The 26,618-nt window shown below is 41.4% G+C and overlaps 1 protein-coding gene across 4 annotated transcripts in view; it reads left to right on the forward strand.

Moving 5' to 3' along the window:
• GLIS1 (GLIS family zinc finger 1) overlaps window positions 1-26,618 on the forward strand; it is a 191,462-nt gene that overhangs the window by 9,734 nt on the left and 155,110 nt on the right. For all 4 annotated transcript variants that reach the window (XM_027699014.1, XM_027699016.1, XM_027699012.1 and 1 more), the window contains one exon: window positions 54-431. In XM_027699014.1, coding sequence (XP_027554815.1) covers window positions 86-431 — 346 coding nt within the window. In that variant the 5' untranslated portion in view covers window positions 54-85. The remainder of the gene's footprint in view (window positions 1-53; window positions 432-26,618) is intronic.

Consider the following 26,618-nt stretch of genomic DNA (forward strand, 5'->3'; position numbering starts at 1 on the left):
GGGCTGAGGGCTGGGGCAGCCCGCGCTGACAGCCCGTGTGCCGCTCGGTGCAGGACAGCGGCGCGGGGCCCGGCAGCCCGCGGACATGCACTGTGAGCTCGCCGCGGGGCAGAAAAGCAGCAGCGCCCGCTTCGAGCTGACCGACAAATGCCACGGAGCGCCCCAGAAGGATCTGCCGCGGGCGACTCGTCCCAGCGCTGCTAAAGCCCACTTGAGTCCTCAGATGTCCTTTAAAGTATCTGTCAGCAACGGCGGTGACCACGCGGAGCCTCAGCAGAGCCCCCCTGAAATGTCAGCACCTCTGCTAGATTTCATCCCCAAGCGACCCAGCATATTCGAGAGGATCCCGATTCTGCCGAGGGCGCAGGAGCTGCGATGCGCTAGAGGCTCTAAAGATTATTTCCAGCAGCAGAAACATCAGAGCGTGAAGGGTGAGTTTAAAAAATGCGTGAACTGAACACTACCACCACCAAAAAACTATTCACCAAACAAATAAAAACGCGTAACAAGCTTCCCCCCCTTCTTTTTGGTCTTCAGGGTGTTTTCTAACTTGTTAATTTCACTTCAGGCTTTGAAAGTTTTGTTTTTCTGTGCACCTTGGAGGCACAGGATAAACCAGAGTGTTCTTTGACAGTCTGAAGCTGACTGTTTCTCAATATTCTTTAAAAAATCTCGAGACAAGCATCTTTTTTAGTTCTCCTGAGCGAGTGCTGCTGGTTCTGTCGCGTCTCAGAGGTGGCTGTTTTGGGGATGGTGCTGAAGACTGGGCTGGTCTGTCCTGTGCCAGAGTGTGAGTGTGGGGTGTTTGTTTGTGAGCACGCCTGGCTGACAATAAATGCCTGGTTCTTATTCAGCAGTTTCACCACGGTTGCTTGGATTTATAGTTTGTATTTCAAGGAGGTGTTACAAATGCTGGATTCAGGCAGTGAATCCTCAGACTTGGGAATTCCTGGTGCCTGAAAGGTCAAATTCTGCTACTTAACAAACGCCTGATTTTTCATTTATCCATTGCTAAGTGGCACTGAAGTTAGGTTAGGAATTGCCCACTAAAAATCTATTAATTGCCTTTTTGAGCTAGAACTTGTTAATTGAGCTGGAATTTGTTAATCAAAATCTAGTTTTGAAATAATCGCTCTGAGGTATCACTGGCTGGGATCAGAGGGAATTGAAGCATTCCTTTATGTTACAAAGGCACTTGCAGAGACGTATGTGCACCTAAGGTTATTAGCATTAAAGGAATCATTTCTGTAATGTTAAAAGGTAATTCTCTTTTTTAATTCTCAGTTCATTCTCATTCTCTATTTTAGAGATGTACATGCAGTTATCTTAAGACGGTTCCCACTGGGATTTTTTTCAGTGCATCCCGTTCTATCCATTCTTCTGAAAACTAAAAGTAGGCTGCATGCCCTTGGACTAGTGACGTTTTCTTTTGTGAGCTTGTTACCTAGGGTGATGGCACCTTTCATTGCCATGAAGTTATGTTAATGAACACCTCAATCTGTGCTAGGTCTGTCCTGCAGACTGCAGGATATGTTTGTTCATCACCAGTGAATACAGACAGAGTGTAGCAGCAGGTTATAAATTACCTTTTTTATTTTTCTGTTTGTTAATGCTGCAATTCTTCTCTCCTGATGAAAAAAAAAAGATGTTGTTAATGTTTGGCAGGAATGAAATGAAGGTCTGTTACACAGACCCAGGTTTGGAGAGGGGAGAAGGAGGGTTCACAGAGTATGAAGCAGAGCTACAAGCTCTAGTACCGCTGTGCTGCTGCCTCTGCTGCCTGTGGAAGGGACTCATGCGGTGTTCGAGTCCCTCGTGGTGCCACGAGTGAGGTTGGTGCCACTTGACGGGGTTCATACCAGCTTAAAATCCTGCCTGTGCGTTGCCCTGAACGAGAAAACTGTTGAAGCACTTTTTTTTTCTTTTTTCTTTTTCCCTTTGAGCTACTTAGCTCTCTTTTCATGCATATTCCTCTTGGTGTTGCAAAGAGCAAGAGCATAGAGAGGGAAAGGGGAAAAGTGTAATTTCCGTACTGTTGGGGCTCTTACAGTAGATGTAGGTGGGCATGGGAGAAGGTTGCTAATTCATCTTTCCTGACTGATCAATTTCTCATTTTCGCCACTGGGGGAAAGAAAAAAAAGTGTTTTAAGTTTTGTTGCTGTTTTTGTTTAATGTGTTTTCTGTCCAGGGTGTTACCTTGTGGTTGCTTCAGCATATGGGTTACTTGAGTCATGGGACTAAGTAGGAGGTATCCATGAGCAGGATAGGGTTCATCTACTGAGCAGCTGGGTGATTTGATGGGTAATGTTGGATTTTTCCAAAGACAGGCAACGCTGAGGTTTTTTTTTGGGGGGGGGTATTTTGTTTGTTTGGTTTTTTGTGTTTGTTTTGTTTATTTAGTTTTTGCCATTTTTTTTTCCCTGAGAAGACATTGTCAGGAGGAGTTAGGAAAATTAAAAAGTAACATTTTGGGCCAGATAATTTAAAATATGTGGGCTGTGCCGCTCCGTTTGACCTATATGGTGTCAGCAAGTGCTTTAATGTCCACTCGGGCATTTTGGAGTTCTCCTGCTGAACGCTGCAAGCTGCCAGCCCCTGCTCTACACTCTGTGCTTCTGAGTCAGTTCCACAGAAATAACAGAAATCACTCCATTGCTCACTGTGATCTAACTGAAAAATCAGAGTATATGTGCAGAAGAGCATCTTTCAAAGAGCAGTGTAAGCTATCTCCCAACAACCCTGGTTCTCTTAGGAAGATAAAGGACTGGGGACAGCTGCATGTAGATGTGATATAACAGGCTAGAGCTAAGAAGTGGGAATGAGGGAAATACACAGATTTACCCAGTGAAGGGTTTTGGGTAGGAAACTGATGACAGCTTGATTTCAGACCATTGTGCCGTGCGTCTCCTGTTCTCCAGCCCCAGAGTACCATGTACCCAGTAATTCCCTCTGCAATCTGGGTTAGATTACAGAATGTGCCTCCTGGTTTTGGTTTATCCACGGTTGAAAATTGCAAGTAGGGCAGGTAAAAGACACTCTTTAACAAGAGCAAACCCGCTTTTTATAGTTGCCTGTAAATTTTTTTTCCTAAACAAGCCTTACTTTTTAATTTTTTTTTTTTAAAGAATGAATCAAAATGATACACTGCCCCACTAATAAAAAGGGCAGCTTTGAAGTAATCACAATGGGGAAGAAGCATCCTGCTGTTGTAATGTCTCTTCTGGTGTTACTCCACTGCTTCACAGTGTTTAAGTTATGATCCTGCAAAATGCTTCCGTGCCTTTTACATGAGCAGCCAAACAAGAACTTGAGGGGTGGTGGTGAGGATTACTTCTGGGAATTAGATCATTTGGGTTTAAAGTTTGCAGGATGGAGCTGTTGATTGTTCACCAGAAATATTAGTATTTTGGAACTGTGCTTCGTGCTTTGTTCTGTCTGGGAGCTGTTTAAAATAAACACCCAGTTTTCACCCATCCTACCCCTTGTGGTGTGACAGGCTGTGATACGTGCCACGCTTTTCTTGGTCATCGATTTCCCTGTGTGTCACAGGGCAGAGTATTTGCACACAGCCACTGCTTTTTAGAGGCATTTGTGATCTGCTGGGCATAGAACAACTGTACTATAAGGTATGAAGTCTATTTTACAATGTTTTCCTGAGATTCTATGGCTTTGGTTCTGTTTTGCTGAATTTCATGCTACAGTATGACCGTTTTGAAAGTAACACAGGGCAAAATAATTATTGTCTCTAGGAAAGCAGCTTTTGGGAAGGGAAACTTTAGTAGTGACAAAAGAGTAATCCATAAAGATGTCAAATACCTCAGTTTTTAAATGGCATTGATTATGGTTGTTACCAGGAAACACTTCTCCTTTTCATTCTTTTTCAGTTTTGTTCAGTGTACCTAATTCATGACTCAGTAGAAATGACGAGATTTATCCTGTTAGCTGTGCCACTGGGAAATCATCCAAATGGCCTGGACCTTTGCAGTAACCACTTCAGATATTAACTTACAGTGGGCAAAACAATAAGCTCTTCGGGTTGCAGTAGTTGGACGTTTCCTTGTTGAGAGTATTTTTTATTCAGACAAGGGGAAAATGGGTTGGATTTTTTTTGTGTTTGTTGTTAACTGTAGCTGCTTTCAGCAAACATATGACCAATGTATTGAAATGTATTCATTTCCTTCTGCTGTTGAGAAGGAAGGTTAAATCTTGCCATTTAAACCCCCTGTGACCATTTCCTTGACTATCAGGACAGTCCTTGTGAAAGTAACAGCTTATGCTGTTGGGAGCTTAAGCAAAAGCATGTGCTTTGCTTGTATGACTTATTAGGTGTATTGAGTGGTCTTGGGCCTGATCCTGCCGCTTTCTTTCAAGCACCTTGTCTGTGTTCACCTGAATTATCCCACTGGAGCAAGTGGGACTGCCTAGAGCTGATAAATACAATATGAACTGATAAGGAAGACACGGAATGGGCTCACTGGTATGGTGATCTCTAAACTCTCTCAGTTTTTTTATAGAGCTGTAGTAATAAATTTTTCTTATTTTCACTCTAGTTCCTCTTGCTTGCTGCATTTGAACTCTCCGCTACAAAAAGGAATTTAAAGGTTTATTTGAGCAAAACATGCAGTTACAGAGCTACATTTTTATTGCATGGTCTTTTTTTTTGCTTAATTTTGTTTTGTAAGAGCAGAAAAGAGAAGAAACTGCAAATTGGAGAATGTGTGCATCAAGTAATTTGGAATAAATTGTAGCTGTCTTCTCCCTTAAACTGGCTATAATGCTTACTTGTCTTGAATAGGAAAATAACTTCCAGTTACTTGCTGCTGAAGGAATTTCTTCTAATGGTTTGTGTTGCAAAATCAGTCACTGAATTGAAGATGAGCCTTTCATGGATTTAATTTAAAAGAGGTTTAATTGTATCTAATAATTAAATCCTTTGTAATTTAGGAATTAGTAGTAGAGAATATTTAGTAAATACAAACCAGGAGATCTAATGATCAGCCTGTCATATAAAGGCATTCAGTACTTGTAAAATAAAAGCAAAAAATCTTCTTTCTGCTTCATGAGAAAACAACAGCTGTTGGAAAAAACTGAAGAGAAAAAATAATGTATCTATCTTAACATTGTGATATTGTGCAGACTTATATGGAATAACAGATAATGTCAAATAAGTCTAATAATTGGGAGAGATTTTGTAATATGAATTTTGCTTGAAGAAATAGAGTAAAAAATAAGAAATTACTTGTTCTGTCTTTACAATGTTTCATTAATGGATGTTATTATATACTGGGCTAAGTGGGGTGAGAAGAAAAATACCCTTTCTTCTTTTAAAGTAAGGAAAAGTTGAAAAATCTACATCTTGGAAGTTCTGAAGTATCTACATTACTGTATCCCTGTCAGCAGTCTCATCAACCAGAAATACTTTAGACTTAGAGTATCTGAATTAAATATCTGAATGATTATTTGCATGATAGAGATCAATCCTGTATACACATAAACTCTTAAGTGTATACTGAGGATTTTGAGTGTATTTGAGATTATATTCTGGAAGTGCTTCAAGATTCTGTTAAGTGAAACTGCCAAACGTAAAGTGAGTGTCTTCTGGGAGACTGTACTTCATTGCGATGAAGTGGTTTGGTTTTTTTGTTGAATAAGAGGGACAAAATTTTACTCTAAACAATTAACATCAGTAGGAGTCTTGCCACTAACTTTAGCTGGGTCAGTATTTCAATCCTAATATTACAGAAGTTCTTTATTCTGCGTACAGGGAAAAGCTCGTAGAGTAACTAACAAGCTTGTATTAAATCCATCTGTAAGCTAGGAAGTGGAATAATGTATGGACTATGAACAGAAATTTGTAGTACAGTGAATATAATTTTCATGTTCGGTGCCATAATTACTATTATTCTAGAAGTTCTTCTATTTAGTGATTTTAGAACTGTTGAAGATGTCGATGGCAGGGTAATTGGAGGGGGAATATAGATGTAAACCATTCCATTTTGCACTCCAGGTTTCTATCAGTGTATGTCAACAGGCCTGAACAGGCATGCAATCTAGTAATCATTTCACAGTGCATGAAATGGCTTTTAATAGACTGGGGTTTGTTTGCCTTTTTTCCCTCAGCCACCAAACGTCGTTTCCCAGCACACTGATGTAACTCGGGGAATAGAGGGTTCCAAAGCAAGGGCAGCGCTCGCTGGCTGTGGTACAGCGTAATCTCGCCCTACAAATGTGCAAACAATAGCAAAAGTATGTGTTTGGGAATATGGCACAGCTGTTATCTCCTCCCGGGAGCAGGGAGCGTTACAGTGACATGGAACGACCAGTTAAAACCACTCAGGCCGTTTTATTGCGTTTAAATGGGGCGTGTAAAGAAAAGCCAGGGCCGGTTCCTTCATTGAGATAACTATCAGAGCAGGCTACCGCGGGTCTACCTTTCTCCACAGGCTTTGAAGAATAGAGGCAAAGAATTCCCCTTTTTCCTTCCCCTCCTATTACATTTCTGGCACCCTGTATGTGAAATCTCAGTTGGAACCTGAACTTTCTGTTCTCAGAATCTGTGCTTCACTAGTTACCTGGAACAAGGACTTCTTTTTTTTTTTTTATTACGGTCATTAGTTTGACTTTATGAAATGATTGTTAATGATTAAGGTTATTTGTAGACAGGGGACTACTTGTAAAACAGATGAGGCATTGCCAGAGCTGCAACAGGAAATAGATGCAAATTCTGTATTTTTGGTTCTGTTATGGTTTGGAACATTTAGGAATTATAAGGTTGATCTCAGTCAAATCAATGCAAAGTGCTTGAGCTCTATCTCTTTTGTTCCTTTTTTTTCCTTTTTTTTTTCAAGCAACTGTTTTGCTTCAAATCTCATAATTATGTCTGACCCTTCTTATATTTCAGTGTATCTAATGTGTGATTATTTTGCACAGTGGGTTGGCAAAGAGCAGTGTGATTGAACCTACATGATCAAATTTATTCTAAGGGTTAAATGAATGCAAAAATCTTAAACTGCATTTAATTCTGGCATTTACATATGTGATAAGAGGGTTTTGTGAGAGCTATACAGTTGTTTGTTATTTTAGAATGAGGGGAAAGCAAATACATTCTTAATTCTTGTTTGCATATCAGCCAAGGGGAAAAATGACACGAAGGCGACATCATCAAATACAGTAAAACTAACTTTTTAATACAGATGTCCATTGTTGTTTTAAGTGCTTAAGGGGTTGGTGGTTTGGTTTATTTTGGAACTTGCTGAACTATATGAAGTGTGTCTCCAGGGGCCTGGTATTTTAATACCTTGTAGAAGGTTGTATAACAGTAGATGATGTATTTTGCCTGCCTTCTAGTGCTGTAAATAAATTACACGTGCTGGCTTGGGAGAACATATCTGAGGTGTAAATCAAAGGCTAATATAAGAGGAAAAATACCAATTAGTGATGTCTTGGAACAGATTAGCAGTTTTTTATTCATTTATCTATAATCAAGAGATATAAGAGCAATAATGTGTATAAAAATGTTAACATGAGGCACTTCCCAAGAAGAGGTAGAGGGTGTAGGATTATTTAAAATAAGTGCTGTGATTCACTGCTTTTTCACAATTTGCTGTGGTTAATTCACTTAAATACTGAAGTCAACAATCCCCCAGGCAAAGAAAGATAATATAATTTTAAGCGTATTGTAAAAATTGAAATTTAATAGTTTCCACTCTATAATCCTATCTAAGTCTTGGTTGTATTAGAAGAAAAATAGATACATGTGTCAGTTTTGGGGCATTATCTTTTTTTTGAGTTTAAAGAATGATAAATGTGCTTCAAACAAGCAACACAGCAGTTTATTAATATGAATGTTTTGCTAAATGCTACATGCTTAACGCAATCCCCATTCCTTTATAATAAGTTTAAATATTAATTCTTTGGAATGCTAGATGCCTAAAGCTAGATAGAAATGCTGTGCAGTTTCAGATATCTAGGAGTGGGCTTGTGAAACAGGATATTTAACTGGGAGAGATGAGTAGCACATTTCAGAGTTATTAGGGCAGAACAACAATGCAAGAGGATGACTTAAAAAAAGTTACAAAATTGTTTTCTGTGCATGAGGCTTAAATACCTTAGAGTTATTTATTTGAAATACAAGAGTAGATTTCCTATCCATGTAGGTTCTAGATTGCATTTTTTATTATTATTTTGTTTAACTTCTTTTTAGCCGCCTTCCCCTCTCTGAAGCAGCTGGCTTTGATTTAACCTGAATCCTTCACTGGGAGGGAGCGATCAGTCACAATGACCATGAGTTGTGCTCTTTGATGGAACATCTCCGGAGTAGCAGTTGCTTAAGAGAGAAGACTAAACAGGACGGGACAGGGTGCTCGAGGAAAGCAGCACTTTGCATTCAGAAGGACTTACTTCACTCTTAAAAGAGCGTTTATTTCCCTTATGTAAGTCCTGCCTACCTCCCAACCCCCATCTGTGCTGGACAGAGAAGAGAGAGTTAAAGTGAGAACAGATAAAAGAGGAAATTTCTGTTTTATTACCCAGTATTTTCTGGGAAAATCCCAGAAAGGATTTAATGTGAGGTTTCATAACTCTTGCTTTGCCCTGCTGCTCCTGCTGAAATTGCAGGAACTTGACTTCAGGAGAAGGCCAGTACTGAATGTGTTTGAAAATTCCATCCATGCTTCTTTGAGACCCAGAAGACAAGATCCAAGTGTTAAATTCTCTCCAGGAGGGAAAAGCGTGCGAGCACTTTTGGCCCAGTAGCTCGAATGCCAAGATCTGGTAACACAAAGCATGTTCACCTTTAATTTTTCTTTCTGTTCAAGGCCATGCCTGGGTTTAAAGCTGGTGTGATCAACCACCGTATGTGAAACAGGCAGAAAGGGTGCAGGATTGTGCCAGCAACCAACACGGCCAAGCATATAAATGTTTCGAGTGAAAAGAACAAGGGTGCTTGAACTAGATTGTGCCACTTGTATCGTTTTGGGGCACATCTGTACTGTTCATGATATTCCTACTGTGAGAGCATATCCGAGTATGGTGTAGAGAAAGACAAGCCGGAGCCAGAAACAGGGCAGTTGTTTCACACACCGTCAGGGCCAGCTTAAATTTCTGTGCTGAGAGACAGAGTTTGTTAGTTCAGGTGCAGCGTTGGGGTGATGTGGCTGTGCTCTGTTTGAGATCTGATCTGGTGGTGGTGCAGGATGTTCATGCAACATGTGGCTGTATCAGCTTGGGGTGGCACTGCACCCCTTCTACACAGCGTGTGCATGGACTGCATTTCTCTCTTGGCTGTGCGAAGTACGTGGTGCTTGTCCTTGGTGGTGAGTCTCCCCGAGTGTGAGTGGTGAAAAGTGCAAAATGCATCTTTGTTATCTTTGGGAGAGCAAGGATTTTAACAGAACATTTTAGTTGGGCTTCTTACTCCTTGGCATGAGGTTTACGCTGCCAGTTGCAGAATTGTTGCAGAGGAACAAATTCTCCCATTTATTTTAGCATCTGACATGCTGAGGGGAGGGAAAGGAGGCTGTATTAAAGAAGCTGTGTTGGAAATAGCCAAAAATAAGTACCCGTTCGGAGGAAAATTTCCCCCCCCGGTTTGTTTTGTTGTATTAAAATTTGCTGGGTTGCTCTTGCCTTCCAGCAGATGGAAAAGTCTCTTATGGTTTGTTGCTCTTGAGGTAGAGATCACCCCATGAACTGTGTGCCCGTGGGCTTGAGGTGCAGGTGGCTACTACAAGGTTCCCAAGATCCTCATCACTCTGACAGAACAGATTTTGCACGCAGCTGAGACCATCTCCCAGGACTTGAAGAAGAAAAAGCAACAGTAAATTCCTCCTTTCTGGATATCTGATTCTAGTAATGTTGTTTCCTTGAAGTCATCAGAGCTGGTTTATGTTCAACTGAAACTGAGCTGGCCCGATTCCATTGTCCCTAACTCCAGTGCAAATCTGAAGTGACGCCATTTTAAATCCAAGAGTGGATGAAAAGGAGGCAGACTTAAGGGCTGGAGGGCTAACGCATAAAAGTTTGTCCTGTAAGTATGGGCTGAGTTCACTTGGCAAAAGAAAAAGATGTCTCACGTTTTTAATCTGAACAGTTTGCTTCTTATTTTTCTTCTTGCCAAGTCACCACAAATTGGCCTGTATTCTTTTTATTGAAGTTCTTGAGCTATTTGAGAGGGTCTGCTGACTTGTCATATTTTTGTGGGGATAAGCTACAGCCAATGTATGTGAGTGGTTCTCCTTTCAGAACGAAGGTACCCACCCATTTCAGCATCTCTCTGATTTGAATGGGTATGCAGGAAATTGAAGGGGATGTTTATCCCTAGAATCCACTTGCTCTTTCTCTGTCCTTGAGTCTCAGTGACTTTTTCTCTCTACTCTCTTCGCTTCCTGGCCTGTCCTTTACCTTGTGCCATTGCGCTGTTCATTTATTTTTAAATATATATGAAGAGTTGTAACTTGTTTGAGTTGTGGGCTAAATATGTTGAAGTATGGCAATTGGTGTAAATAGCTTTTGGTCTGCTGAATGTATAAATACTCCAAATCTGTCAGGGTGATTTGGCTGACTTTTATTGGAACCATTATTCATACCAGATCTTTCTGTTACTGCATCCTGTCAGAAGCTGTTAGGCAGAGATTGCTGGCATGAGTACTTGAACTGCTTTGTCAAAATTCACTTTTATACCTATACATTTGCCAGTTCCACAAATACTTTAACAAGTGAGTATGTTTTGCAAGTTTAGTCATAGAAAGCTAATATAAAGGAGACCAAAATCTAGAAAGTGAGAGCAAACCACTAGAATGACTAATCATCAGTAGTGTTTTGAGCCTGAGTGTATGATGGCATTGGCTACAAGTGCAGCTTATATGGCAAGTTTGAGTGAAAAACTAGTGTTTTGCAGAGACTTGCTGCTTCAGTGGTACCCAGGTTAAGTTTCCCAAAATGAGACTAACGTGCTTGGGGAACTTTCCTTGCGAAGGGTTAGTGTTAATGCCAACAACAGAGTTTTTATCAGTTGCTGGAGAAGGTGCTGGGAGACTTGAAAATTAAGAACAGTAAATATTAGAGGTGATAAAGAAGTTTTATGTGTGGGGTAGATGTTTTGGCAGCAGGCAGTCCCTCTGAAGAGACAGGAAGGCTGTTTTGGAGCCTAGGTAATGTAAAATGAGAGAAAACTTGGTGAAAAATAGCCTCATAATCAGCTAGCATTTAGATAAAGTGAATTATGGCACTAACTACCACTAGAGAAAATATGGGAGACTGGATACATGTTCCAGTGTGAAGGCTGCTGACTGCAGCATTTGCTAGTTTGATGAGCAACCCTGATTCAGAATATAAATTATATATGAAAAGGATCTTCTAAACATGGAATTGACCAATTTATGGATCAGAGTTGCCATTTGTGTGCATGGTGCCCACACACCCTTCAGAAGCACCGGTCTTGTTCTGCTGGTACAGGAGAAAATCTCCTGTTGCATCCTTTCTGAAGCTGAGTGTGGCTGTAGGTTTTCCCTGTTGGTAACTAAATACTGTCCAAAATGCACCTGATCTTCAGCACCTTCTGTCTCTTCTAGATTGGTCTGTTCTTCCACAGGGATTGTGTGGGCTCAACACTAAGAAGGGTACTATCTAGGAGTACACTAAGCTTTTGATATCTGGTGCCCAAGCAGGCTGTGAGTTGTTCATCCCTGGAGTTTTTAAAGACAGGCTGGATGGAAAGCTGACTGTGGAATGTAACTCTTCGGGCGCGACTGTCTTTCCTGTGACATTTTGAATTCCCACACTCAACTGCTTAGGCACCAGAGAGTTAGAAGAGGTCTCTCAAACTGTAATATTCAAGGCTTCTATCCTCTTTGACTTGCTGAACGAAGTTCAGATCTCTCCTTGTCTAAGGTTGGTGTTTCTGGCCACTCGTTTGTCAAGAAAACACTGAGAAGGCACACAATAAAAACCAGGCTGAGTGAAGGGCTCTCAGAGCAGCAGTTGGGAGAGCCAGTGGTGGGACAACTGGGCATGGAAAATGATTGATTTTATGTGCAGAGTAGTTGTGAAATGTTCTGTGGCATTCTGGGGACATGCCATTGCTAACAAATGATTGCCTGTTGGGGATAGAAAATGCCAACCATTGTTCTGAAGAAGGAAATAGCCTTATTGATACTGAATTAGGCTCACATTGAATTATTATTCGTTTGCAGTGCATCCTGTTTTCCAAATATGAAAATTAACTGACCATGCAGAAGTCCTGCAGCCTTTAGTTGTTGGTCATATCTACATCCTTATGGTCCACGTGGAGTTTAGGCTGTTTATAACTAGGGATATATTATGGCAGAAATTTGCATTAAGAGAGCAGCTGAAGGAAGCTGTTCTGCTTCTTAAGAGTTATCAAACTAGTTCTTGTTTTATAATAAGCCTGAGAGAGAGGCTGACAGAGGTGAATGTGTTGGTAGAGTAAACTTAAATTGCTGTGATACATTTTGAACAGTCACATTCAATGATGGCAGAAAAATAGTGGTATAGAAAACAATAATGTTGCCTTTTGAAAGGAGTAAAAAGTGAGTTACTGATAGAAATTGAGATGCACATCAAATAGAAGTATTTTGTACAGTGACTATTTTGTATACAACTCTGAAAGTTTGAGTTTTGTTCCCAGTGTTATCTAATAGTTTCTGCTGGAATCCTCACAGAATATAGAAATCCACTGCCAGTAAAGTTTGTTCCTTCAAATTAAGGGAATGTTTTTATTTAGTAATTTTTATTTAATAAAAATTAGGAAGTGACTGGCATGCAACATGGATTTCTTAAGCAATGATTAGGAACTGGACAACAGGTATTTTCATGCCATCAGACATATGAGGCAGTACCTTGGCATGGAGGATATAAACTGTTTTTATAGGTGGGAGACTGTATGTCTTGGAAAGCAGTGACACTGAAAAGGATTGGGATGTCACATTCCATTAGTCTGAGAAAATTAATATCTAATGAGGTACAAGGTGATATGATACATTTTTAAAAAGCATAGAGAAGTGATGTTATCCTTCTGTTAATTATCACTCTAGCTGCAGGAAGATAGATTAATGCTCAGACTTTCTTAAATAGCTTTGAAAAATCAAAGAACTTGGAGAAGAACTGGAAAAACTGGAAGATGCTGACCTGTATGTGATACTGATGGACTAATGGAAGATTAGAGGCAATCTGGAGATGCACCAGAGGAGAAAATGTGGGGTACTCAGGGGTTCTTTTGAGTGCAGGTAAATGCAGAACGGTATCCCATGGCTGGAAACAGAGAAAAGTCAAGCAAGAAGGAAGATAGATGATTTTGACTGTAAGAATAATTAACCCTGGCACAGCTTAGCAAAGGATATGATAAAAGCTCTGGTATTTGGAGTGGCTGAGCGAGGTTTGAATGTTCCTGTGGAAGAAATGATTCATTTCAACCATGAACAATTGCATTCAATGGCAGAATTGAACAAGCAGCAGTCAATGGCAGATGAACAAGCTGGACCATTCCAAGGGCCTCCACTTGCAATCTGTAAAAATTGGATTCCAGACCATCTCCTACTGCCAGACCTGCTGCTGCTGTTCCTTCATGTACCCTGTGCATTGCAGTCCGTGAGCCCGGCATCCAGTTGAGGCCAAACTGAAGCCCTCAGTCTGGGTTTCATGACAAAGAGTGGGAGACAGGCTGGGAAGGAGGAGCCACAGTGACACAGTTTTGACAGTAGTTATGGTGAGGGAATCACTAGCAACTAATGTTTCCTCCAAACCCGCCCTTTCTTTCCTCTTGTTATGTCTCTCTCTTCAGCAAACAGCACCACTCCTCCTTGACTAGACAAGTCTGTTCAGAGATGTGTGATGGAACCTGCTGTCTCCCAGGACCTGGGCTCAGACCAACTAAAACCAAGCGCTGTGTTTAAAACCGGGACACGCGGGGAAAGCATAATGGTTGTAATCGTCTCTTACCAGGCACTGATGCTTTTCAACATGAATGTCTTCCCTTTCTTTGTTTTCTGAAGTGAAAACAAAGGCTCAGCCTTCTTCCTAGCCCCGCAATAGTGACATACTAACACAGTTATTACAGCAAACATTGTGGCCCTCTCTGGTCATGATGTTTTCCTTCTGTGGGGAGACTGAAATACTAACTCACAAATAATGTCTTTAGAAGTCATATTAGTCACACATTTTTAAGACATTCCAAAATCATACCAACCTCCTTCTGAGCTTGTCTGTTGCTACCAATGATTCAAAGTTTTGAAAACTCTCCTTTAGTTTTGATTTACATTTTGGTCTTGGGCACTTGTTATTTCTGGCAAATGCCAGCTCAGTTTCATTAAAGAAAAATCTGTTTTACAGCCACACAGCTCAGATCTGCAGCGCTTCTAATAATTGATGGCTGGTTTCCTTATTTCCTGCATTGTAGAAAAATAAGGACCTTGTTAGATCCAAACAAGCCTGCATAAAGTCACAGTGTGAAACGTCAGGTTGGGGGTGAGCAGAGCAGCTGTGGGCAGGTTTTACAACTCTGGGCTACAGTTGATCGAGGCAGCCAAGGGAAACTGAGAGATACCCATGTGACTAAAATTCAGTTGAGTTCTTTGGCTCCTCAGCCCAAGATTTATATTTGTGACACCTTCTCCTTCTGTCAGTCCCTGGGCCAGACACAAGTCTGTGTCTGTGTGTGTACTTAGTGCTCTGCACACCCTGTGGAGTGGCCGCTGTGCCCGTTCCTTGCCGTGCCACTGCGGGACGTGGCTATTCCCAGTGTTGGCTGTCTAGCTCCAACAGCCCACAACAGTGTGTGTGTGTGCTTCGGGAGAAAGCAGCTGCCATGTGGTGGGGGTGAAAAATCAAGAGCAAACACTTTCTGAATTTCTGCAAGTGGGCAAATTAATTTCAATCTGAACTGTCATCACAAGGGCCTTTTTTTCCTTCCCCTTTCCTTTGGGTGGTATCTTTGATTTATATTTCGGTATGAGGCAAGTGATTTCCATTTGGTGCCCGCTAAGTTCAGTCTCTTTTAAAGATGTTCAGTTACAGAACCCTGTCAGTTTGTTGGTTTATGCTCTTGTGGACACGTTTCTTGGATTTGCTTGGGGTTTTTTGTTTTTTGTTGTTTTAAGACCAAGTGAAATTCCATGATGCCTGTGTTAATTAAAAACAATCTGTAAGTTTTAAGGAGCAGCCAGTGTCCATCAGGTATTCTTCAACAGTGCAGTAGCTGTCAGATGCCTCTTACCATCTTACCACTTCATAAGCTATAAGTAGAGACAGGATCTTGCTTTAGAGATTCATGGAATTAAATGGCTCCTAGGAAGCCAAACAGTGACACCTGAACAATGCCATAAAAGGTGGTGTTTTGTTTTGTTTGTTTGTTTTTTTTGTGTACTTATTAGGTCCAGCCTGTTTGCTTTGAGAACTGGATGGTTATTTTCAGGCAAGATGAATGTGTGATGACTCTCCTAGACATTCCTTTGAAGGACCTGCTCCTAAAAGGAGGTGATGAAGAATTTATAGGAACTGTAGAACTACTGAAAAATCAAGCTTTAAAGTTTGCTTTACTAAAGATCTGATCCAGAGAGGTATTCAGATACCTAATTCCTATTGACGTCCGTGGAAATTCAGTGCCTAAACAGCTCTCTGGATCTGGTGCTTAGTCTTCTGGCATTGAATATTCTCAGTTCATGCTTTCTGTGGGTCTCCTTTTAAAGGCATCTTCTGTGAGTGGTGCAATAGTATTAATTTTGATTCTTCCCGTTGTTAGTTCCAGCACGTGATGCAGACAGTTGCCTAGAAAGCTTTGCCATGTGAAAATCTATTGTTCCACCAAGTGGTTGAGGCCTCATAGACGAATAGTGGGGTGAGGAGTGACTCAGAGAAAATACACTGCACTTTTAATCATTTTGTTACTGGAGGAGGATGGGGCCAACCTTCAGGTACTGAGACTTTGTTGAGTGGGGAACTAGAGCGACATACTCGTTTGTTTGGATGAAAATCCAGGGAAAAGTGGGAGATTTTTGTTGGCGTTTCCTCCACTCAGCACTGATCTTATCATGCTGGTTTAGTAGCAGAGCTCCTTTGGCTCCTTGCCAGGTGATACCGTTGGAGTCTGTCTGAGATGTGCGAGATAAAAGATCTCAGGGAATTGCAAGTATTATGATTTTCCTATCAGACTGCTCTAATGTGCAGAATCTTCTGACTTCTTTCTTTTAAAAATCCTGTTATTGAAAGAAAAAGAAATGCAAGAGCTGGGAAGTGGGACCTGATGTTTACAAGGGCCTTGGGAGCAGCTGTAATTAGTGCAGGTTTTTGGAAGAGACTTGTTGCTCTGCCAGCAAAGGGCCTGGTGTTCAGCCAGGTTAGATGTGGCCTTGGAGTAAGCACTGGGAACCTGTGTACCATGCACTGATTCTGTGTCTGGCACTGAGAACACGAAGTGTCCTCTCACTTAACATGTAAAATAAAATACTTTGTGTACTCCCACCATGTCCTGGGAGACTCTCTGGAGGGCTGAGTCGCTGCCCAGCCTTTTGGGCTGGTTCTCTAAACCCTGACTTGTGAAGGGCAGCACCAGGGTGCTGTGATGATGGTCGCTCTTCTGGGTGCTGTCTTAGTCTGGCAGTCCTGTGCAATTGGCAGTTTCACTCTGGGCCCACAGGTGTGGTAGTATGGCCAGCTGAGAGGTGTGAGAGCGAGGACACTCCTGTAGTGACAGGAATCCCCTTGTCAGCCTCTTCCTTGCATTCACAGAGATTTACAACCACTTTGGACACGAGTGTAGGCCCATCTGCATCAAGAGATAAAACTGGACCTGCTGGAAGTAAGTGTGTGTGTATGTGATCACAGTAGTCATTAAGAAAAAAACCCAGATATTCTTTATTTTCTTTTTAAAGCTTCAAAACTGAACTCTTGAGTTAAGAGTTTCTTGTTTCTCAGATTTCCCAATGCATGAAAGGAAAAGATTTTACTTTCTTTCCCATGGACTCTAGAGCTGTTGTCAGTCCAGTTTCCCTGGTTTTAGACAGGAATCAGAACTGTCCCCCACTTTCCAGATCCGACAGAAGTCAGTGGGACCTCAGGAAAGGATTATTGCTTCCAGCAGAGCTAAATTTGAGTGAGTCACCTGGGAAGTCATCTGGGACACAACGGACAGCTGCACAGAAAGGTTCTGGGGCATGGACAGGGACCCCAGTGAAATCTCTGGCCCTCGTCTGTGCTGCTGTAGGGCAGAAGGCCAGGCAGGGAGGGTGTCCAGTCCAAAGCCCACTGGAGCAAGGGACTGGGAAAGACCACATGGATGATAACCAGTTTGTTGCTGTTGCAGGCAATCAGCACTCAGTGCAGGGAGCATCTGTCCCACACCACCCACAAGCCACAACACACTCCTCAAAGTGTATAACAAACTGAGATCATTAGTGGAAAACACCAAAAGCCACAGACTGCTGTGTGTTGTAAAGAGCAGAAGAGATGGAAAGCTCTGACTGTGGCCTGCAACTCTGGAAAGGCTGGGAATTTCCTTACATAAAAATTCCCAGATGACCCAAGCATCAAGTTTGGTCATTGGTGTAAGTACCAAAACTGAGTACCTGATGTTATTTGTGTCCTTGGACAATGAGAGAATTGGTGACAGACTGGTGCCCACCCGTGCTGGAGTGGAGGGGCCAAGGAGAGCTCCTAGGGATCCATTGGGCTCACTGGTGCTTACAGCAACCACATTTCCATGCAGTGCTCAAGAGAAGGTGCTGCTTTTTTTCTTTTTTCCCCTTTTCTCTCCTTTCTTCTCCTCTCTCTATTAATGACTGAACCCAGTGGCTTCTCTGAGTTATGAGGGGGTTTTACTGCACAGTTGCATGGTGGAGGGACCTGGTTTTCATTGTGTAGGGCGGGATATCAGTTTTAACCCAGAGGCAGTGATGTTATTTAACAGGTGCCTTAAAGGCATAGTGCTTATTTAATCACCGTCTCCATATCAACATTATGTAAATTGAAATTGCTTAGGTACGCAGTTAATTGTGAATGCTTTAGACATTTTTAAAGGCATAAGACAATACCTGAAGTTCCATGTTAAGAATATCCAGGTCAAAGGACACACATGTTTTTATTTTCTTATTTGAGGTATAATGTGTTCAAGGCAGATTTATGGCACAACCTTTGTTTATTGACTTGTACTTTTCCACATGAAACTAATGGAACATGACAGATGATATTTATGAGGCATGTGTTCTTGATTAAATCATGTTAGACATTAAAACCTGATAAAAGAACGTATTTTAAAGGGTGGATTAATAGAAAAGGAGGCAGCATTGATTGGGGAGTTTACACGGAACAAGACACGTTGGTCTTAGACTGTGTATAGGTGAGATATGTGGTTATAAAACTTTAGAAGCTGAACAGAAAAAGATTAATAAGCTTTTGCTCTTTGGAAAGTTTGAGGATTTTGTTTTTCTCCCTTTGTGAGCCACTGGCCACCTCATATTTCAGGTCTTTCGAGTGAATTTATTCAGTTCTGCTTAAGAACTTGTGGCCCTTTATGGCCTACTGCTTGTACTGCTGGCCCTACATGCGTCCTGTGTTCTTCAGGATTCCCAGTCAGCAGATCTGTGCAGGCAGCCTGTGCTACTGCTAAAAACTGCTCTGTAAACATATTCTAAATTCTGCTTACGTGGGTGCAAATTGGGTAAATCAGCAAGAGTCAGATAGAGCTGCTTGTCCCACCTTGATATCTGGGGCTTTGCACAGAGTTCTGAGTAATAGGTTAGTGGGGAATCACCCTGTGTAGTATTTTGCATGTCAGCATAAGAGTATCCTCTAAGTATTTCCTGTGGAGAGCAATTAGAGGAATTTGGTAAACATAAGAAGTGGGAACAGCTTGAATTTGTTTTCTTAACTGAATATTGAGACTAAAGGGGAAGCAGATACCTGCATTCTGCTTTCAGTTACACAGGTGCAAACATGGAATATTTGCACTGATTTCAGCTACACAGATGTATCTGAGGACACATTCTGGCTTGAGGCAGCATTTTCACTCCTGTGTTTGTACCTTCTGTGGCTGAATTTGTGCTAACTTGGATCCTCAGAGCTACATTTCCTCCAGAACAGACAAACTGCTGCATGAGAAGATAGCCTTGGGATTTAAATATCATATCAGCTTAGACTTGTAGAAGTAATGTCCACTGCAAATGTAAGAAAGTTTTAAGTTTTATAAGTTCTTTATTACAACAAAGTAATTTCATGCTGTGGTGAAATATTTACCTCCTTCTTGTAACCTCTTCATCATCTTCATTGAAAGATTTGTGCCAAATTAATAGCTTTTTCATTTTAATCTGAAAGCATTGTCTTTGCTGCATGAGATACAGTAAAAATGTGTTAAAATGACAGGTTTCAAGTATTTAAATGATAAACTGCTTCAGTATCTTCCCCAGGGAAGGAATGCAAATTACAGGCACATTTATGGTTTGCTTTTGTTTGAACATTTCAGGGTAGAAACTCAAAATACTTGCAAAATGGTAAAACTATATACAAGAAATACATATATACTGTAAGAAATACGGTTTTCTGTGAATAGAGATGTTTGTATGAAGTGTTGTGTAAATTAATTTTTGAGTTCAAGCATGACCTTGCACCTCGTATCATCAGAGCAAGTTGTGTTTGAAAAGCTGTTAGCTAAAGTACACTCCTACTTTCAACAAATCCAGTGGAAATTCTTTTTCATTTTGTTTCCCCCAGCTTGCTCACTAAAACATCCCTACCTACCTGAGATTTTAGAATAAGCATTCTCTCCCATTAGAAATTAAAAATCTCCATAATGCAGATGTTTCCCTGTAGAGATTTCAGCCCTCCTTCCCCAAACATATGGCATAAGCCAAAACAACAGATGTTAAAGAATAAAAAGAAGAGAATAGAAAATAGCCCTGGAGGTAATATAATGTTGTTACATTAATATTTTGCCTCCTAAAGGATTTAGCAGAATTTAAAAGGCTTCAAAGATGGATTGAATAATAGATCAAAGACTTTAAAAAAAAAATGGATGTATTGAGGCTGGAAAGAAGGGGAATGATTTTGTTGAGAACTGATGTAGATCAGAGATGCACAATGTTTGTGCAAATAAAAAGGGGGGACAAAATGCATGATATTGAAGAAAATGCAGCTTAGTCACTCAATCTGACATAAAATGGAAAAAAATACCACTTTGAGAAAGATAGAATTCTGGGTTGTCGGGTTCTCTTGGAAAAATAACACTTTTAGTCACCAATGGGCATGGCTGGTGATGATGGTCAACTCACTCAGGAGATGACAGACAGAGATAAGAAGAAATGCTTCCCCTCTGAGCATGGTGAGGCCCTGGCACAGGTTGTCCAGAGAAGCTGTGGCTGCCCCAGCCCTGGAAATGTTCAAGGCCAGGCTGGATGGGGCTCTGAGCAACCTGGGCTAGTGGAAGGTGTCCCTGCCCATGGCAAGGGGTTGGAACTGGATAATCTTTAAGGTCCCTTCCAACCCAAGACATTCCAGGTTTCTATGAATTTTTCCCCGGCCGGGAAACGTTTCCCACACCAGCAAAAACAGAGATTCTGTGTCTGTTCTGTCCTCAAGCTCAGCTGTCTTTCACAGCCCTCTCCTTGATGTTCAAACCATGTCTCATTTGCTAAGTTTGACTTTTCTCAGCAGAATTCATTCAGAGTTTTATCTAGTGGTGCTTGTGATAGGACTGGATCCAGAAATCTACCTCTTGACTTAGATTTTTCTAAGTCTGTTTAAGTTGAAGGAAAACTGAACAGATACTGCTTCACTAGGAAAGTAGTTGTGCTATTAAAGACTTCCTGTCTCATAAAGGAATTGTCTTTGGAGTCAAAGTGTTGGTACCAGGCTGCCAGGGAGGAAGCCTAGAAGTTGCAACTTTCCTCTGAACATGATTTCTACTGAAAAGGTTCTCTGCCTCCTCTGCTCTGTCATGCCATGCTTTGCCAGAGTGGTTCTTCCTCTTTGACATGTTGCTTTTTCTTTGCATGTTTTGTTTTGGTTACTGCTGGTTTGTGTTTCTGCAGCTCCTTGCTGTGGAGGATGCAGGCTGATGGTGCTGGGACATTGCTGAGGCAAGCTGAACAGGCTGGACAGAAGGCCTTTAGAAGATGCCTGTAATAACAAAATCATAAATCAGGATCTCCCTGTTTGGTGCTTGGGAAGCAAGGGTGACCTACTGGCCATGGTATTGGGTCCTTGTAAAGAGAGCTCTGTGCTGCTGGGAGGCAGCAATTCCTGATCTCCCACCATTAGCGCTTACTGGGAGAATATCAAATCCAAAGGTTATAAGAAGTTTGTGTTTAATCTCCATTTCTAACATAAATGGAAAGAAAAATACGTATTAGCTAATACTGATTAATTATATCCCTGTGCTGGTGGCCAAGAATGGGAGTATCATTCCATATAGACTATATACAACATGTTCTTTTTATGAATCAACTAGGGAAGGCATCCAAGCTCTTTCAGTGGGTAGGTGAAGGGTTTGGCTGGTTTTCAGGTTTTGAAGCCATCTGGAAAAATTTAACCAAAATTATCTGCTTCACAGTCCCAAGATAAATCATTTTCCCACTTATAGGATTGTTCCTCATTAAGCCAGTTGGGTTAGGGCTGATTAAACCCTGATATTATAACTCAGGCTTTTACAGGGCATTTTGTTGATAGAGTTTTGGTGGTGAGAGTGATACCGCTCTGATACCACTCGCTGTTGAGAACAACAGAAGTAAAAGTTCCATGGAGTGGAATAAATACTCTGTGAAACAGAAACAATTCTGTTTAGATCTGTGTGGTTTAAGACATTGTCCTTTCTGACAAATGTTTTATCTAAATAGTTTAGTGTAGTGCTTATGTTTATATACTTATATATGAATATGTGCTAAATACAAATTACGTATAATATAAATAACTTTCTGTTATGAATCAAAGATACTGAAGTGTATGCGTGTTACTGCAACAAGAGCAGTTTTGAAAAGCAGCAGCAAATGATTCTCTCTTAAAAAGCAGCTTCATTATATTTTTCATGTCTTCTCTGCATTCCTAAGCAAACTCTTGTAACTGAGAACTGCACCAGTTGACAGCATCACTGCTGCTTCGGAGGCAGATCAGGGACATCCCTGGGAATGCCTCACAGCCAGTGGCTGCAAGATTGAATCCTTAATTGAGCATTTTTATTTTGCCAACAAAGGTGATATCCTTCGCCTCCTAGTCCAATAGGATTTATTGAGCGTGTGGTGTCTAACTCAGCTGAGTGACCTCTGTCTCTGGTTACTGTGCTGCAGTGATGTGGATGTGTGTCATCTCAGTTTCATCCTTACAATCCTGAATGAGTCAGACACCTTCTCCCTGCCTGGGACTTGCTGCTTGCAGAGTGAGGCTGGTGACACTTAACCTGCTTTGTAAGGGGACTGAGGGGAGAATATGTGGTCAAGAGCACTGCATATAAGTAACTATTGTAACCCAGAAATCCTGAGAGCTCCACTTTCTAGAAGAGTGGTCAAAAATAGAATTTGACTTAATGTGGAACTGGTGAAGCTTTTGAATGCAGCAGCCTGTAAGTGCAACTGAAACTATGCGCAGGGAGAAAGAAACTTCTGGTGCCCTTTTCTGCTCATGCCAACTGCTACCCATCCGTCCTTTTGTTTTTTTTAAACCTTGTTATTCTTTTCCTTTGGAATGAGGTTTTTGAATGCTAAGAATTATTCAAAGCTCATAAAATGCAGGGCTTGGAGCTACAATAACTAGTATTTCCAGGGCACGCGTCATCACTGAAGATGATAGTGGTGTGTGTGGGAGTGGGGGCACGTGTGTCATTGTGAAATACCAGGGAGTTTTACCAGATGGAGGAGGTCTGGAGCAAAGCTAAGCTGGTTATTTAAACATCTGCTAACACTGAAAACCTTCATTTTTTATTAAGTTGGTGCCTTAGGATCTGTACCCTGATGCAGTTCCTCTGAAATGTGAAGGTAGACTGTCTCTTCTCAGTGCTCTTTGTGCTTTCATAAGTGTGTGATCTTCACATGCTGCAGCAAGGGTGCTGCATCAGGTTTAAGAAAGAAACAGAGCCAAACCTCTTTTTTTCCCATCCCACCTTGACCTGGGATAATAGTCTTTTTACAGTATTTAGGAATTAAAGCTTACTCTCTGATAGTTGCTTTAGCATATTTTTGGAAGAGGGGGGATACATTAGGCAGCTTCTGTCAGTCTTCATGATGCAGGTTCTGTAATGTCAGGGTTACATTACGTAGGACATCTGCAGCCCAGGTGGCATGAGGGGGACATTTCTCATTGACATGTTTGTCCCTGGTGGGCACAGTAAATGAGATCAGCTGTGTCTCCTGCCCAGGACAAACAGCTGCAAGTCCAGGGCTCAGGATGGACGGGCCATAGTGACTGGTAGAAGAGCCCTGAAGAGTGGTGTGGTGAAAGCAGTACCCCCAGCCTGCACTCTTTGGGTTCAGCCTCGGGTTCTGAGGTAAGTCTCACAGCTCTTAAAAAAACCCAGCCAACTGAATTGGAAGGTTTCTCATCTCTATTTAGCCCAGCAGACACTTTGAAGCTTTTCCCCATCTTATTCTCTTAGTGTCTCTTTGATTTCACCTCAAGGTACAGATTCCTTCTCTTGCCTGAAATCCCTGTGCAAAACTTCTTGGTGTGATGGTTGCATTTCCACTGCATGTTTTGAGATTTCTCTTTTGTTCTCTCTACGTTATTTGTTCACATAAGTGTGGTCCTGCAGATGCTTACAAATTACTTTGTAGACTTCAGAAGCTGCTGTTTTGCTCATAGAACCTTCTGATACCTGTTTGTAACTCCCATCCGGATTGTATAAAGAACATTGAAGAGGGCTGCATCTGTTTATACAGCATCCAGCACTGAAAGGCTGATCTTGACCAGACCTTCTGCAGCTTCCTTAACAGTAGATTAAATGGAGTTCCAGGTTATGTTGAAGTTGCAGGTTTCTTTTGTTCCATGTAGGTTGTTCAGGGTCTGATTTAGAAATCACACACTTAAGTACGTAGATTTAAATGCTTACTGAGCCCTCCTCCCTTCTAACATAATCCCTTTCTTGTCTGCTGCTAGTACTTTTTTGTTAAAGTGAGCTGGGAAGTTACTTGCATTTGGAAGGGAATAAATAAACTAACATCAAGGAGTGGTTGCAAAATATTGCAGGCCCTTTGAATGTTGGGTGCCTGCTTATTTTGGAGTGTTTGCTGGGCTAAACGTAACATGAATTTGTCTGTGATGTGTCATAGACTTATCAAAGCCAAATTACTCATTAAAATAATGCTGAATGGGGAATATAATGCAGTAAACTAGCATATAAATAAAAGGTTAGCAGAAAGGTAACTTGATATATGAAACCATAAAAGAGATTTCAGAATTAATGAGGGAGACAATATTTCTTCTGTAGCGACTTTAAGTTTTGGTTCAAGCAGTGTAACAGCAACACGTTATTTATTTCTCGTCTTGCCTTATTCTTAGGCCCATGGGACCAGACAGGAAGGAATTAGAGAGCCCTATATTACAATTTAATTGCTTGAAGAAAAAATATTATTTTTTATTGTTAATCATTAGCTGCTTCTAGTTTTATTAAAGTCGTAATGTCTATGCTGTAGCACCAATGTTTGCAGCATGCAGTCAGGGCTAAGAAAATTGTTCAGTTGCTATTAAATCAGCTTTGTGGGGGGGAAAAAAAGAAAATATGGAGAACTGGAACTGGACCAGTGGCTGTTCAACTGTTAGACACATCTAAGAGCTGTTTGGTTCTTCCATTTACAGCAGAACTGTGAAGAAGTGGTCCTGATCTTTCACTGAAGAAGTGTTCACATATACACCCACAGTTTTCATTGAGTTGAGCTACTGGGAGCAGCTTGTGCTCATCATTTCTTGTTTTCTTGTCCTCATGTTGGATGGAAATTTCTGTAAAATGTACTAGGTTTGGTCAGTTAAATTGTTCTTTTTTTTATTTTAACCACAGGTTAAAATTATAACTTTATTTGACATCCTTGTTTAATGTACAACTTAGGTTTTTAGACAGGTTTGGGTTTGGGGTTTTTTTCAGGGACAGTGGACAATGAAAGTCTTCTGCTTTTGTAACTGTTGTTCATTTTTGTAGAATAAAAATTCACAGCTACACTGTGATGACTGTCCCCTACTGTGTTCTTGGCCTGTGGGAAAGGGGAGACAATATAACTTAGTTTAGTTCACCATGGAAAAAATATTTGGAGGAATGATCTCACACCTGCTTCAGGCTAAAAATGCTTCCTCCATGAACAGCCAGAATGGCTCAGCTGTTGAGCTGTGGTGATTTGACCACATGGACAGATGAGCAAAGCTGAGACATGACTGTAATGCACAAAGCAGATTGGCAATGGCAGCACAGCAGTTCAGTCCTGTGTGTATCCACATGGAAAGTTTGACAGATCAGCACAGGAATCCATTTTTGTAGGGACTCAGAGCATTTGCTGCCCTCTTAAGCAGGAGAGCACTTCTTTTTTTTCCCCAAGAATCTCTCAATCCTTGATCCTTTGCTGCAGCTCCCAAGAGCAGCTTGGTATGTGCAGGGAACTGGATCCTTCCACAGAGGTCTCCAGCTGGGAAGGGCCCATAGTATTTCACCGATTCCTCTTCAGGGTCAGCTCTGTCTCTGAGGTGGGCTTAGCTCTTCTGATGACTTCCCTACCTGCAGATAACACACTTGCAGGAGTATCTGCAGAAGTGTTCTGCCTTCCTGTAAATCAGAAAATGATGGTTGTCTTTCTTCCCTTTCACTGTTAAATTCACCTCCACTGAGTAGTATTTTTAACATCTGTGGTTAAACCACAAGGTGAAAGGAGTTGGCTACATTACTGAGATGATGGAGCTGTTGCTGTTCAGTGCTGGGGACTGCTGACATTACCTACAGCTGGCTTGGATTCCATTATAAAGCAAGGGAATCTTCCAATTCAAGAGGTTCTTGTATCTCCTCAAACATACATCATTCCCTTGTTGTTACAGAGAAAGACAACAAGACCATCTCAAGAGGTTGGAGTGCCCTGTAGGTCCCCAGGGCAGTAGGTCAGTTGTGATAAGCTGCTGTTACTGCCCAGGCAGTGACACAGGGCTGTAGTATGTGCTCTTTCCTAGAGTTGGGTTTTGTGGGCTTTGGCTCATGTTGGCAGCCTGTCGTATGTGTGCAGCTCTCCTGAAAGCCTTGGAAATTTGCACTAGGTATGTCTGTGTGTATAGACATGAATATATGGGACTCTCAGGTGTTTGCTTCTGAAAGAGCTGCTGTGGAAGCCTGTGAGCTGACTCTCCAGGCTGTTCAGGAAACATGATCTGTTTGATCTCATGAAGGACAGTTGAAATTTGAAATATGTTGTGGACATTGTGACTGACTCGACTGTAGATTTTTTCTAAGACAGAGTTGGCCTGTTGATACCAGGGCCAGCTCTGCTTTCCTGTGCTCTTGCAAACATTCAGCAGGGAAGGTGCACTACTTCTGATGAATACTTCCATTGTTTGCCATGGACTCTGGGCAGTAACTTTGGCCTTACTGGGAAAGATTCCCATTCTTTGATGCTCTGATTCTTCAGCCAACTTCGTTTGGTTTGATATAATTTTTAATCAAG

The sequence above is a fragment of the Neopelma chrysocephalum genome, unplaced genomic scaffold (assembly GCF_003984885.1).
Source record: "Neopelma chrysocephalum unplaced genomic scaffold, ASM398488v2 Primary Assembly neopelma1_135, whole genome shotgun sequence".
Classification (NCBI taxonomy): Eukaryota; Metazoa; Chordata; class Aves; order Passeriformes; family Pipridae; genus Neopelma; species Neopelma chrysocephalum.